The following is a 14084-nucleotide window of genomic DNA, read 5'->3' as shown; positions in this document are numbered from 1 at the left end:
TAAGTGGGTCCTTACTCTCTCTCTCTCTCATTCTTTTTTTTTTCTCGTCTTTTTTTTTCTTTATCTATATTTTCTTTCCTTTTTCGCCGGTTCCTCTTCAAGTCGTTGCCTTCTTCTTTATCTATGTTCGACTTGTGTGTTTTCCAAAAGTTGTATCTACACTTATAAAATATAATATAAATTTTTAACTTTTAGTTAGAAATCTCATAAAATATCTCTCTTTTTTAACGAATAAATCGGACTTATTGACATTCACTTTAATTTAAGTGAATGTCAAAAAATACATTCAATCAACCTTTAATGGAAGCAAAGTGGAAATATATAAAATTTTGTTTAAATGATTTCTTATTGAATATTACCGATGTTACATCTTGTTTTCCTATAGTGTCCAGGACAACAGGACCTATACTAGTTTGAATAAGAATCATTTTACCTCTAAACTTTTTTCTTTTGATTTCATCCTAAACTTGCTCTCTGAGTACATATTTATTTAGCAATAGTTAAATAAGTAGTTTTGTCATCTCTCTTAACAACTTTGTCGTTGTAGTTCAGTTAAAATTTTTGGAGCATAAGACAAAATAAAGCTTAGAAGATAAGTTAACTGTGTAAAATATAGTTAACATTATTTAATAATATTGTGCATGCTTTCCAACAGGATAATATTGTACAATACTCAAATAGCTTACAAGGCTCATATTGCATTATTATTCTCGGATTTGAATTCAACAGCATTGATTTTATTAGGACATTATTAAATTTCCATTTATCTCAAACAAACAAAAGATAATACTCCATGTAAGCTTATTCCAATCTATAGCTTATGAGTTCTTAAAAAAAAATGCCTTCGGTGAAGTTGTTGAATAAAATAAATAATGATTGAAGGCCATGGAATCGTGCCAACTAAACGGTCTCTCACATCATAAAAATTTCTTATGAGCAAGAAACAGAATATTCGGCAGATATCACCTGTTTCTAATGAGTGCAACTGTTCATAAAATGCTACACAGAGTCCCAATAATTGCTTATAGTATTTCAATACTCATTCAGAGAATAGAACTCATCAGTTTAACGTATATATGTTTGAATCTATGAAAGATAGAGTTCAAGAAACAATAAGAAATCAATACATTTGACGGACATGAAAAGATAAATATCAGTCAACACAGAAGTTCTCTGGTGCAACAATCAACGGTGAACATGCCGTGAAATTAACACAGTAGTGCTGCCTACAAAGAACAATAGTACAATAGTTCTCTAGATTTAGAAATATATATGGTCACCATGGGTTCCGGTCATCTGGAAGCTGAGAATCCTTGAAGGCTCCCCATGGTTTTGCAGGTTGATGCCTTCCGAGAGGGAAGTTCCAGAATGAATCAGAGTGCTCGTAGAATATATAGAATAGAACAGCTGAGCCCACAAATAAGGACAGGAGTAGAAGGTAGATCTGCCACACTGCAGGAGACAAAGGAACATTCAGAATGGTGAGTTACCCAAAATACCAAATGCAGTCTGAATGCTGAGATTCATATACCTTTCCAATCGCCTGGCACATTGAGCTTTGTGACCACCGCCCCCCATTGATTTGAAGTGGAAATCACAACTCTGCAATATCAGCAGATAAGGCTGGTAAATAGATGATGAAACTAATGGCAAATGCACAACAGGAAATAGCCCAAAATTGCAGTAAAGTTCATAGGTTGCAAATTAGGAAGAAAAAATATTTTAATCAAACAGGCTGTGCCACCAAAATCACATAAATTTATTAAAAAAAAAGGTGCTAGATGCTGAAAGAAAATGAGTGATGATGTTAGCTTAAAATACCAGCGCAGGATCCACAAGAGACAATATGATTAAGGATATGGGAGATGGTAAATTAATTCTCAGTGATAGGCGAGTAGAGATGGTAGATTGCACCAGTAATAGATATTTATGCTGATATTCCTATGAATGGCGTGTTTAGTTGAACTTGTGGACTTTATTATGTCTGAACTAATCTGTCCTGGTAAATTGTCCTGTATAAGGGATAAAATAATCAACGCAGATAAGAAGATTCTCAAACTCTGAGCCAACAGAAACCTCTTGACGAAAATAGAAATTCAGCCACCTCCTTGCCGTTGGAAATAAAGAAAGATTAGGCTGATGGTCTGCAGCCTGAATTCTCATTGTATTTTGCAAGGCAACGTATATGCCAAATAAGCTAACAAAGTAAATATAGACTAACTGCACTTTCACTTCCACGATATGATATCCTAATGCAGATGATGAAGTATATCAAGGTAAGAAGGTAAGGCATATTTTCTACATAGGTCATGTAGATTACCTTTCTGTAGGACAGAAGTCAATTGCAGAAATTCTTGTACCAAGATGAACCTTCTTGCTCCAATGACAAATCTCCATTTTCTTTACTTCAGCTACACAAAAGTCGCCATCATTGCTCCCCCTGAAAAAAGTAATGCAACCATCTAAGTCAGTAACACTCCTATGGCCAAAGGAATCTAATATGTCTAATATGAATATAACAAAAAATTCAAGTCATTTACAGGGCAGAAAGTTAACATACTGCCTCAGGGAGATAATTACTGTAGCAAGGATGAAAGAGACTTTAGTGAGAGTTTTGAAATGTAGGTGAAGATCATAAGTAAATGCAGCACTAAATATAAATTGTAGTGGAATAAAAATATAATGGATCACCAGTAAAAGTAATGGCCAAGGCTACTCAAGTAAATCTGTCATACAACCACTCAAGTTCATCCAGTTTAAGGGAGAATTCCTTACTAGCACTAAAATAATGGCTCAGCTTCGGGGATAAATTGATGCCTGTGAGGTGTTTTATGTTTTGGACAGCACAAAGTTCTGTGACATTGTATGGCTCAATTTTACAAATAAAAAGGAAAAAAGAAAAATAACAGAGGGCATAGACACATATGATGAGCACGTAAGACAAGCATATCAAGGCGAATGTGCAATGAAGAAGTAAAGCATAATGAAGTTGAAGAGATTATTGTCTGCCTATGTAATGAAAAAAATACAAAAGGCAAGTAGGAAAATTGGTGAATATATCTTGGATAGTAATGCAACAAGATTGCAAGTGTTCTCAAATAGAAGACAGATTTAAAATGTTCGAATGATATACGCACAAAGAAAGTTATAAACAAGAAACAAAGATCAGCCATTTCAACAACTTACAGTGCAATGTATTTTCCATCCAAGCTGATTGAAAGTACAGAGGCAGGCTTTCCAAGTAGCCTTTTGTGTCCAATTCTTTCCCACGTACTCATATCCCAAACTACAGTGACAACCTTTCCATCTGTTTTGCATATCAAGATTTATGAAATACAACGGCAATTAATAGATTGACTCTCAGGTTCATCAGAAAACTTACTTTTTTCAACTGTGCAGAACAGGAAAGGTTTAGTTCCATCCCTAGAAAACCGACAACATTCAATCTTCTCATTCTGCAAACAAGAAATAACAGAAAACATAAGACCACAAGCACACAGGCTTTCTGTTTACACAAGAAGAAAAAATGACTCTATACCGAATTTCGAGTCAAATTAACCAGCGGAACACCATCGTTTATCTTCCATATTCTTGCAGAACCATCAATAGATGTTGACACTAAAAACTCTGAGTCTAAGCTGTAGGACACAGTCAAAGTGAATATTTTTAAATCAGCATCAATCATAAGAGAAGCAATGTACACGAATAACTCTTCAAACAGAACATTTAGGCAGTTAATCTTGTGCAGAACTCATTGAGAGATATTTGAAAATCTATGAATCTACAGGATCTACAGGAATACATGCGTAAACTTCTGCATCAGAGTCACAAGATTTGTTATAATATTTTGGAGCTTACATACCTTGTAGTTATCCAAATTTATCTGATTATAAGAATTTCATGTATTGCTCGTACACCCTCTTATCTAATGTGTACTGAAAATACATAATCAAATTACAGATGATTCCAAAAGAAACATAACTGTCCCAGTGACAAGATAAAAGGAGAGCTATTCACAAATTTTACCAGTGAATTTACATTCTAAAACAGATGAACGTTAACTGCAGAATGACTACATCTGTGGATTCACTGTGAAGGTGACTTTATAATGAGAATGAAAGCAGTGTTATAGAATTGAAAGAGTCACTTCTTTTTTCTATTATTGTTATACAGTATACAGACAATAAGAGGTGCAAGCATAATTATGCATAAATAAATTCATACTCATATACAATAATGAGGATCATGTCCACTTCCATGAGAAAATAGTATGTATTCCCTCACCTGATATCCATATCTCGAAAAGATTTATGAGCTTTAGGTTCATCTAGAAGCACATTCAAGCTTGGCCAATGCAATATCCTAAGATGACCATCCTAAGATAACAAAAATTCTTATCAAAGACCAAAAAGAATTATTCTCCTTCCATAAGATTACTGATAAATACTAATCTTTTACTAAAAGAAGGAGCCGCATTAATAAGCAAACAATGTCGGGATAGAAAAAGAGTGGCTGGAAGGTGTCAACTTTCTAGCAGAGTCATATTATCGAGATAGCAGTTGAAATATTAAATTAGAGATGGTAACTCTTTTCCTAGGCAAGCTTCTACATAGCATAGATTATTTGTGTAGTCATTTATCTTCTGCATGATTTTTTTCTGTGACTATTACCTGGTTCATAATTGTTTCTGCAAGTCAATGCTTTCTCTATTTGTTAGCACCTAGACACAGCCCTATTATATACAGGATTGTTTGAAGTATTGCTTTCCTAATATAAAATCAGAGATAAGCCACGGCCACATACCTCACCACCCATGGCAAATTTAGAACCATCTGTGCTAAAAGCCAGGCATTTCTGGAGCCCAACAGATTGAAGCTGTGGAATATCTCTAGAAAGAAGACGGACAGAAAATTCTTGATGAACCAACTTAATTAATCTGCACTTGCAAGAGGGGCTTAATCAGTGGAATCCTTTCACAGCTGATAAAAGAAAATATGAACAAAGCAATACAAGTACATGTCTAAGTAAGTCGTTAAGTAAATCCTTGATTGTTATGGAAGTTTCTGGATTTCAGAAGTCCTGCTTTAGTAAGATATATATATATATATATATATATATATATATATATATATATATATATATATATCTACTACTTATGATCAAATAAGAGTCGGTTGCAGTCATAACAAGTGACATACGATCACAATATGACTATAATCCAAATCTTCATGTGCAACATGCCAAAATCTCCATCTAGTCACTTGCCCATAAAAAGGGACAAATTTTCCAGTGTTTGAATCCATTTGCCAATAAAACTCATAAGTAAACCTATGCTCAGTTCCAGTGTAACTTTTTAAAACTTTCTCAGTCATTTTCTACAAAGCACAACATCATAAGTAGAACTATACCATCCTGCATAATTGAAGAAATCGGTAGGAAATTCGACATAAACAATACCAACAAGAATAAAGTCACGAAGCTTACTTGCAACCATTAGAGGTGGCACAGACGAACTCATCCCCACTCGGGTGCACCGCGAAACTCAGTGGATCGCCATCTTCTTCCCGAATCGCAAACCTCGCCTACAGGAACAACGATTCCACGATATCAAAACAACAAAAAGAAGGCAAATTTGAGGAGGAGGAGGAGGATTAGGGTTTAGGAAGCAAGAACGCACCAACGGATCATTGGAGAGAGAAGTCGTCTTGGGATCGAAGGAGAAGATCTCGAGCATAGCAGGGCAAGAAGAGAACCCGCTCGCCGCCCTCCCCATGACGACCAGGACGCTATTCTCGCGCCGCCGGATCCATGCGGCGCACGTCACCGCGCCTTGGGCCCCGGAGAGAACCAACTCCTTCTCGCCCTCGCCTTCCATGAACACTTCTCTTTAGCGCGATTCCGCTGGTGGGAATTTTGTACTGATTTTATAGAGGAGATGACGCGTTTAGATAGCGATTATATCAAAGAGGAGAGAGCGGAAGCAGCGGAGAGAATAAACCGAAAGGGCGAAATTATGCGGTTTGAGATACCATTAGGCTGCGTGGTGGGTCCCAGGTGTTGTGTTGACTTTATTAAATGTCAACGCTGTAGGTACGCAGACTTTTGCTATCCCTGCCAAAGTAATCAAGCCTGCTTGTGATCGGTTCCGAGTTCGAGTCAATTAAACTAGGCCTACATTTGATACCAGTCAAGCTTGATCATTTTGATCAGACTTAAATTTTATTTCAGAGCTTGAGAAAAGACCAACTCGATAAAGCTCAATTTATACATACTAACTAAGATTTAATTTATTATTTTATTTAACTTTACAAAGTGTAGCCCACCTAATATTTAATTCAAGCTCGATTCAAATTAGATTCGAATTTAGTTTAAACCTAATTCAAACTTAATATGAAATTGTCTTAAATTTACTTATCAAGGGGCTCAAAAAATAAAAGTTTAATTACAATAACACCTAACACCTACTAAACTATAAGGTAATATCGAAGTGATCCTATGATATTTGAAATGCTACAATTATACCCGTAAACAATCGGGATGTGACAGCGCAGACGATGCTAAGAGGAAATGGTTGGTTAATCTTTTATTTCTATCCATGTGGCATTATTCTCTATTTCTATTTATTATTATTAGAAGAAATACATATTACTTATTTTACCCTTCGTTGTGATTTGATTGGGGGAAGAGATGGCAGCAATTTACCTTTTATTCGCTCTCAATCATCTCCATCCCCTCTGACTCAATCACAACGATAGCCTCTGAGAATTCTGAACTGCAAATCTCCACTGAAGCATCGTCACTGAGATTATGTGAATTCGCACCAAGGCTTTCACTACACATGAACAAAAAGGAGAAGAAGGCAGGTGTAGGCACCATTGTAAGGCTAAGGTGAAGTGATCCATCCTACAACTTTTTTAAGAACTATAGGAGATAACAATTTAGCAATTGACTTGACTTTTTTTTATCCAAATTGTGAGTAGGCAACTCATTACCAAGCTCAATTGGTTTATTACCTCCTCCAATGGAATGATCTCCATCTTTGTATCTTTTATTATTCTCATTTTTCACTACTTTAGCCGTAGAACACACAATTCCACAATTCTTCGCAGCTAAGAAGGTTTAAGGAACTTGGCTTGTGAAACATCATACTGTGAATTTGATCTATTTATCCCATATCCAAGTTGGTGCCAAAAGTATCATTGCAATGAAAGAAAGAAAATAAAAAAGAAATATAGAAGAAGAATATTTCTATCCTAATATATAATACTTTTATATTCTAAGAATAAATTTATTATAAATTTCACACGTGAACCATCCGTGTCGAGAATATTTTCAATCTTGCCCAATTAATTTAGGGGGTCTAATTGTAACATTTAAATGTCAGTGATCTATTCGATATTACTTTATAATCCAATAGATGTTAATGTAATTAAATCAAAAATAAACTCAAATTTAAATTAATCAATTCAAATTTAATTTTCACTTTTACTTAAAAGTTAATTTTAAGTCAATCAGCCAAACAAGCTGATACTTTCTTTTGATAAGAGAATTCCTTCATCGATAGTAATTCTTGCTTTGTAAATATGCATGAGGCCTGCCATAAGTAATGAGCTACCTATCATATACAACTTTTATGCTAACCATATCATCAAACTATACACATCAATTACTTGTACAACAATTCCCAGTGCAGAGAGCTGCCTCGTTTTTCCTAGATCAAGAATCATATATTATATATTAATGATAGGCTAAATAACTATGAATGAAATGATTGAGCCAACCTCATAGGAAAGTGGAATTATATTACGAGCCAAGATAGTCGAGCGAGAACAAACTAGCCAGAGCAAATTTGGCTCAAAATTGCAAGAGATAAGCCTAGCTCATGCAAACTTGAGGCTAATCCAAAGCTCTAGGGGTGCAAAGGAGGAATTAGTTAGATCAAATCGGATATGTCCTAGATTCAAATTAACTCGACTTAAGCTGACCCAATCCTACCCAACCCAATAGCTAGCTCGATATCTAATCTCCCCAACAAAGGGACCAGTCAGGAGGCCATTTATTGAACTCGGATGGTACCACTAAACTATCGCAATCGATATCAATGAAGAGACGCCATCCATATCAATGGAGGGAACCACAATTTTACAACCACAAAATTTGGGGGAAAAAAAATTTAAGAAAAGAAAGAACATAAAAGAAAAGAGTCATTTTGCATATCACCACCAACATTAGATCTTATTGATTCCCACGATCAATCAATAAGATCTAATGCAAGTCAACTCGTTAGGATCTACTGGAGCACATCGTTGAGTGCACGCTAGCAATTAATAGTACAGTACACATGAGATAATTATAATTGTACTAAAAATTAAGAGCAGGTGTGATCATGGCTGTCCAAAGAAAATAAGGAAAAGAGGTATTTTACAATAAGTAAGACTAAAGACGTAATGTGGAAAAAAAAGACTCCCAAAAAGGAAGAAAAGACCGAACACCTCTGCTTCGTCCTCTACCACAAGTATCAAGTATGTGGACCGCAGCCCACAAGTGAATGTGGGTGTGTGATCCCACATTTGTCGTTCAACAGCCGAGAAGAGTTCGTTGCGTGCCTACCTCTCGAACTCCTTCCACCCTCCTGAAATAAGAATTAAAATAGATCCCCTTCGAATCTTCCCTTGTTTTATTCCCCTTTCCCTCTCTTCTCCTCCACCCCCCCACCCGTTCGGCGAAATATCCCACTGAAACCATTTATTAAAGCCCTCCTCCGACCTCCCATTTCTCCAATCCCGACACGTCTCGGATCTCAAAACCACAACCGGTTCGGAAAACGAGATGCTGAAAGTTTTGTGTCCCGCCTCTCTCCAGCATCCCGTACCAACCTTGGTGATTTCTTCTTCCTTTCGCCGCCTCCCCGCTCCCCGAAAAGCGATCGCGCCGCCGTCAATTCGCCGGCCTAGCGGTGAAAGATGCGCTCCTTGGAGCAATGGGGGCCACGTTGCCACGTCGACGACGAGGACGGATGGATCCGGCGGCGTTGGGGGCGGAGCTGCAGGTGGTGTCCATGATGAGCTGGAGCAGTTCCTGGAGCTGGTTCCGGCGAGGATGAGGAGGGAGCTGGTGCGGCACGGGGAGATAAGGGAGTTGATTGAGGTGGTGATGGATCTGGGGAGGAAGCCGGTGGCCCGGTTCCCCTCCGGGGATTGGGTCATGTCGCAGCAGCCCGTGGGTCTCGAGGATCTCCGACACGCCATCTCGAAGGTAATTATCGTTGGAGGTTGGAAGTTTATCGGTCTACGGTTTTCTTTTTGGGTCCAGTTTAGGAGATTAGATATCCGTACGGTTATGATGGTGTTCCATGTTGTCTATTGTTTAGCTTGTAGCTCTATATTGGTTCTTGAAGGAAATTTGATCGGATAAAAATATTCAAAGTTAAATACGTTTTGATTATCCATGTTTTACAAGTGATCGGATTGAACCTGGGAATCGGAAGCAGAGATAGTTTGGATCCCTTACTTGGCAAGTGTTGTTGTATTTTATCTTCTCATTTGAAACTTTATTCATTCTTTGTTATCCTAGGAAGAAATTTTTCAACTTGGTAATGAATTGTGTTAGTACAGTCTTTTCTGCCGGTCTGGTTGTGATATTATTACTTAGAAGTACAATCATTCTTTCCACTTTGGTCGTGCATGATTTAGATAGAACTTTATTATTTGCATTTACCATTATCTTGTGGAATACTCATTTCAGTGTGGTCTTGTTTGCAGGTAGGTGACTTCTCTGAGGACAATCGCTCTGGGATTAACCATTCCCTACACCGAATTAGTGCTATTCGGAACCGCAAGAAGCAAATAATTGGTCTCACTTGTCGAGTTGGTCGAGCTATATCTGGAAGTGCAGAGATGATACGTGATTTGGTTGAGAGTGGCGGTTCCATCTTAGTGATTGGACCTCCAGGAGTTGGAAAGACAACCTTGATAAGGTAAATTCTCATTTTGGCATAAGCCATGCTAGAAGTAATTGATTTGTGTTAATTCTGAAAAAAGGAACTATATTATGTCAACAATATTACTATTATGTTGTCTGTCATTCTAGCCTCTCAAGGAGGGATTCTAACTCTCTAGTTCTCACACCTATCTATACCGTCCCACCTTGACTAAGGATATTATATGGTTAAAGATTATCTGTGCTGCAGCTAACTTGCTTTAGAGAATCATTCAAGAAGGCCAGAAAATGTGCCTCATCTTATTCATGGTATTAATGTCTCCAAATGGTTTTCTTAATGCAGGGAAATGGCAAGAATTTTAGCAGATGAACGACTGAAACGAGTTATTATTGTAGACACATCGAATGAGATAGGAGGTGATGGGGATGTACCTCATTCTGGTATTGGTCGTGCAAGAAGAATGCAAGTTCCTAATGTTAGCATGCAGCACAATGTGCGTCCTCAATAGTGTATCTCACACCTTGATTTAATTCTTGAAATTCTGTAGAGTTCAAATTCTTCTGAGCAGTGTCACTAGACACCATAAGAACATTTATCAATATAAGGTGGAACTTAAAAAAATTGTGATGTTCTACAGGTTATGATTGAAGCGGTTGAAAATCACATGCCAGAAGTCATTATAATTGACGAAATTGGCACAGAACTTGAAGCGATGGCAGCCAGCACTATTGCTCAAAGAGGTGTTCAACTTGTTGGGACAGCACATGGAGTGACAATTGATAGCATTATTAAAAATCCCTGCCTGCAGATACTTGTTGGTGGGATAGAGGTACAAATCTATGTTTCAGAATCTTTCAAATTGCAATTATATTGCTGTAATGTCATGGCATTTGGTGAATGAACCAAGCATCTTGTTGAATTTATGAATTAGCTAGCCCTATGAAACAAGATCTGGAATCTATTAGTTAATTAAAGATATCACTAAGCAATACATGCTAAACAAATTTGCTTACCCTCTATTGGTCTAATCAACCTTTTCTTTCACTATATTGAACTGTCAATTGTTAATTAAAAAGGTGAGGTATTTATAATATATTTTGGTGAAATCAACTTCATAAAGTTGATGTCAACTTGGATTAGCTCGACAAGACTCAAGAGCTTGGTTCAAGCTTGTTAAATTAGTACAGTAGCTGAGGCTGAACACAGCCTGACTTGAGAAACTCTGTAGCAGCTAGATTCAGCTTGACTGCCAAGTGGTTGATACGTATTACTAGAACACCTCATCAAGAACATAAGTCATATTTCCTATCTATGCATGCAGAGTGTCACACTTGGTGATGAGGAGGCACGGAAAAGAAAAGTTCAGAAAACTATTCTTGAGAGAAAAGGACCTCCAACATTTACTTGTGCTGTCGAGATGATATCTAAGACTGAATGTCGGGTGCATCACAAGTTAGAAGCAACTGTAGATGCTATTCTGGCAGGTAATATTTTGTCGTTTGTAACTCATGACCTGTTCAAGTAGTTCCTTGTCATTTGTTCATTAATTATTTAGGCACCTTTATAAAAAAAGATCTGGTCTTATTTTAACATCTTGTTTTTATCTGAAATAGGAAAATCTCCTATTTTTGAAGTACGCAAGGTAGATGGAAGAACTAATGATTCAAGGATATCTACGCCAACATCAGAGGAATATGAAAAAGAATCCTCAACTCCCTTTAAGGAGGATGTGACAAGCAAAAGACTGCCTTGTGGACATGATTCTGATACGAGTTTTGGGTTTACAAGAGAAAAAAGATGTAATACATCAGTGTCAAAGAGATTGCCAGTGTGTGTGTTTACTTACAAGGTAAGTGCATTGACATACCAGTTACAAAAACTGTTTATCATCTATTGGGACAGCTATAGTACAACCAAGCATTGATGAGGGTTCACAGTCTGTGTGGTGTCAAATTTATTGCTTCTGAAATGTGCATTTTTTTTCTTTACCTATGCTTATTTACTGCTTTGATACTTCCTTTTCTTGTTCAATTTAAGCCGAGTCCCCGGCTCAGTTATACACGTCCAAGCTCCCCTCCTTTATAGAAGCTACTATGTCCTAGCACTTGTTTGGCCGGTACCTGTGTTGTTCTACTCTTTGCTAACGTCAATCTTGTGTAGCCTATCCCTAATTGTCATCTTGTCCATATATAGTTTTTATACTCTCCAAGAAACTCTTAAAGTTTTCAATACTAGTAATATATTCAAATTTTAGGTTCTTCCTTCCAGCAGGTCTTTGTTATTGTCTCAATTATGCATCTTTATTTGACTGATTTCTATTTTTGATTGTAAGTAGAAGAATTGCTTCACTAGAACGATGAACAAATTAGATAATACTGTTTTTCCTTTGTCGGTTTACTGCCAGATCTTGGAATCCGATCTGCTGCAAGTAGCAAAAGTGATGGGATTTGAGAGTGACTTATACATAACTGATGACATTGGAACTGCAAATGTAATTCTAGCATCAAGTTCTGAAATGAAGCAGAATCCTTGGATTCGCAGTGTTGCTAAGTACCGCCAGATTCCAGTATTTGTAATCAAGGTATCATCCATGGATCCTTATTGTTATGTATAAAGTGATCTAATTACTGATTTATTGTCCTTTATATTTTTCAACTTGCAGGCAAACACCATGGCACAGATGGTAAAGGCTGTCAAAATGATTCTTGAGATGGATGATTTTGGTTCTGGATTAAAGAGGCATACTAACATTAAAGAGGGAGATGTAGAGATTGAAGATGATGCGCCAAAAAGAAAACCGTCCTTGGAGGAGATTGACGCATTGGAGGTAATATTGTCGAGTACATATCGTATACTTACTGATCCCGGAGACTAGAGAATATTAAAAAAAAGAGAGGCTAAAGTTTAAGCAATACTGATTGAAAATGGGTGTCACTTTTTTTCAGTTTATATAATTTATACCAAAGTACCAAGTGACGGTAATCGTTCGACTTCATTGATCTTCAGGCTTACTTACTAGCAGCCTGACGCTCATGGTTCTTCATCTCTTCATCTGGCATTCTCAATTAGCTTGTCTTGTTTATAAAATGCTGTAAAATGTGTAATGTATGATATTTTAACAGATAATCACATGAGGTCTTTGATCATCATTTCATCATATGCATAAGTTGCATAATCTGTTTTTGGATTTTAATTGTTGTAATCTTACTATATTAATTAGGCTTAATTGTTTATCTTGTGATATCTTGATTTATTCTTTGGTGTGTCAGTTCTTCTTTCTTTAAGGTTGCCTAAAATGAAATTCAAATTTTGACCCACGATAGATTTCTAATAAGGAGTTGTTGCTTTTGTAGGAAGTTCGACTGGCTATTGAATACATTGTAATTCCTGGCGGAGAACCTGTTGAACTCCTTCCCAGATGTTCGGAGATAATCGCTCGCCAACTGGAGCTTGTGGAGAGCTACCAGCTTGCTGCAGAGACCTCAGGAACTGAGTTGAACTCTAGGTTGCAGATTCTTCCAATGAGGATAAAAAAGAAAAATCTCTCTCTTAAGTCTCCTGGAATACCTTCAACTAAACAAAGAGACCTTAATTCATTAGTCAGCGAGAATGGGGGTGCTAGTGTTATCAGCGAGAATGGGGGTGCTAGTGTTACTCGGTTGCCCCTTTTGCCCGAGTAAGTGGTTGTCATGAAGTTCTCACTTCTCTCACTCCAAAAAGAAAAGAAAAAAAAAGAAAAAATATCTCCATCGCCATTGTACATCATTAATCCATATTGTACAGTATCATGTACAGAAATGTCAATCATAACTGCTATTTTCTGATCAAAATGGCAGATTACTTGTAATTCATATTGGTTTTTTCTTAATTAAAATAGATGACACAACCATTAACTTCGTCTCAGCTTATTCTTGTTCATTACTTTATATCTCAATTTTCAACACTCTGAGCCCAGCTTATTTAGTAATATGCATGCTTGATATCTTACTCTTCATTTAATCTTGCATGTACAACAAGAACAAAAAGAAAAAGAAAAATTCAACTAAGTATGCACCTACAGAATGATAAATAACTAGATTAGAATAACACATAATTATAAAAAAAATTAAAATATTTGATGAAATGGAGATATCAAATATTAGAA

General features: G+C 36.7%; 2 protein-coding genes across 2 annotated transcripts; one reads left to right on the top strand and one right to left on the bottom strand.

Moving 5' to 3' along the window:
- Positions 1–1060: 1060 nt before the first annotated feature.
- LOC140796417 (SEC12-like protein 1) lies at positions 1061–5994 on the bottom strand. Its single transcript, XM_073149456.1, has 10 exons — positions 5678–5994; positions 5485–5582; positions 4804–4936; positions 4285–4376; positions 3539–3638; positions 3383–3455; positions 3187–3307; positions 2321–2440; positions 1532–1602; positions 1061–1452 (listed from the first exon to the last, which is right to left on the bottom strand). Exons 1-10 carry the CDS (start codon positions 5873–5875, stop codon positions 1277–1279), a joined length of 1182 nt encoding a protein of 393 aa, XP_073005557.1. The 5' UTR covers positions 5876–5994; the 3' UTR covers positions 1061–1276.
- Positions 5995–8542: 2548 nt separating this feature from the next.
- Positions 8543–13843, top strand: LOC140796906 (protein SEEDLING PLASTID DEVELOPMENT 1-like). Its single transcript, XM_073150098.1, has 9 exons — positions 8543–9255; positions 9762–9976; positions 10283–10433; positions 10578–10769; positions 11262–11424; positions 11554–11789; positions 12345–12521; positions 12603–12767; positions 13294–13843. The coding sequence occupies exons 1-9, from the start codon at positions 8830–8832 to the stop codon at positions 13618–13620; spliced, it is 2052 nt and encodes a 683-aa protein (XP_073006199.1). The 5' UTR covers positions 8543–8829; the 3' UTR covers positions 13621–13843.
- Positions 13844–14084: the final 241 nt, after the last annotated feature.

The sequence above is a fragment of the Typha latifolia genome, chromosome 10 (genome assembly GCF_019914945.1).
Source record: "Typha latifolia isolate L0001 chromosome 10, TyphaL0001v2, whole genome shotgun sequence".
Taxonomy (NCBI): domain Eukaryota; kingdom Viridiplantae; phylum Streptophyta; class Magnoliopsida; order Poales; family Typhaceae; genus Typha; species Typha latifolia.
The sequence above is the reverse complement of the archived record's forward strand: the minus strand, read 5'-3'. Positions and strand labels throughout refer to the sequence as shown.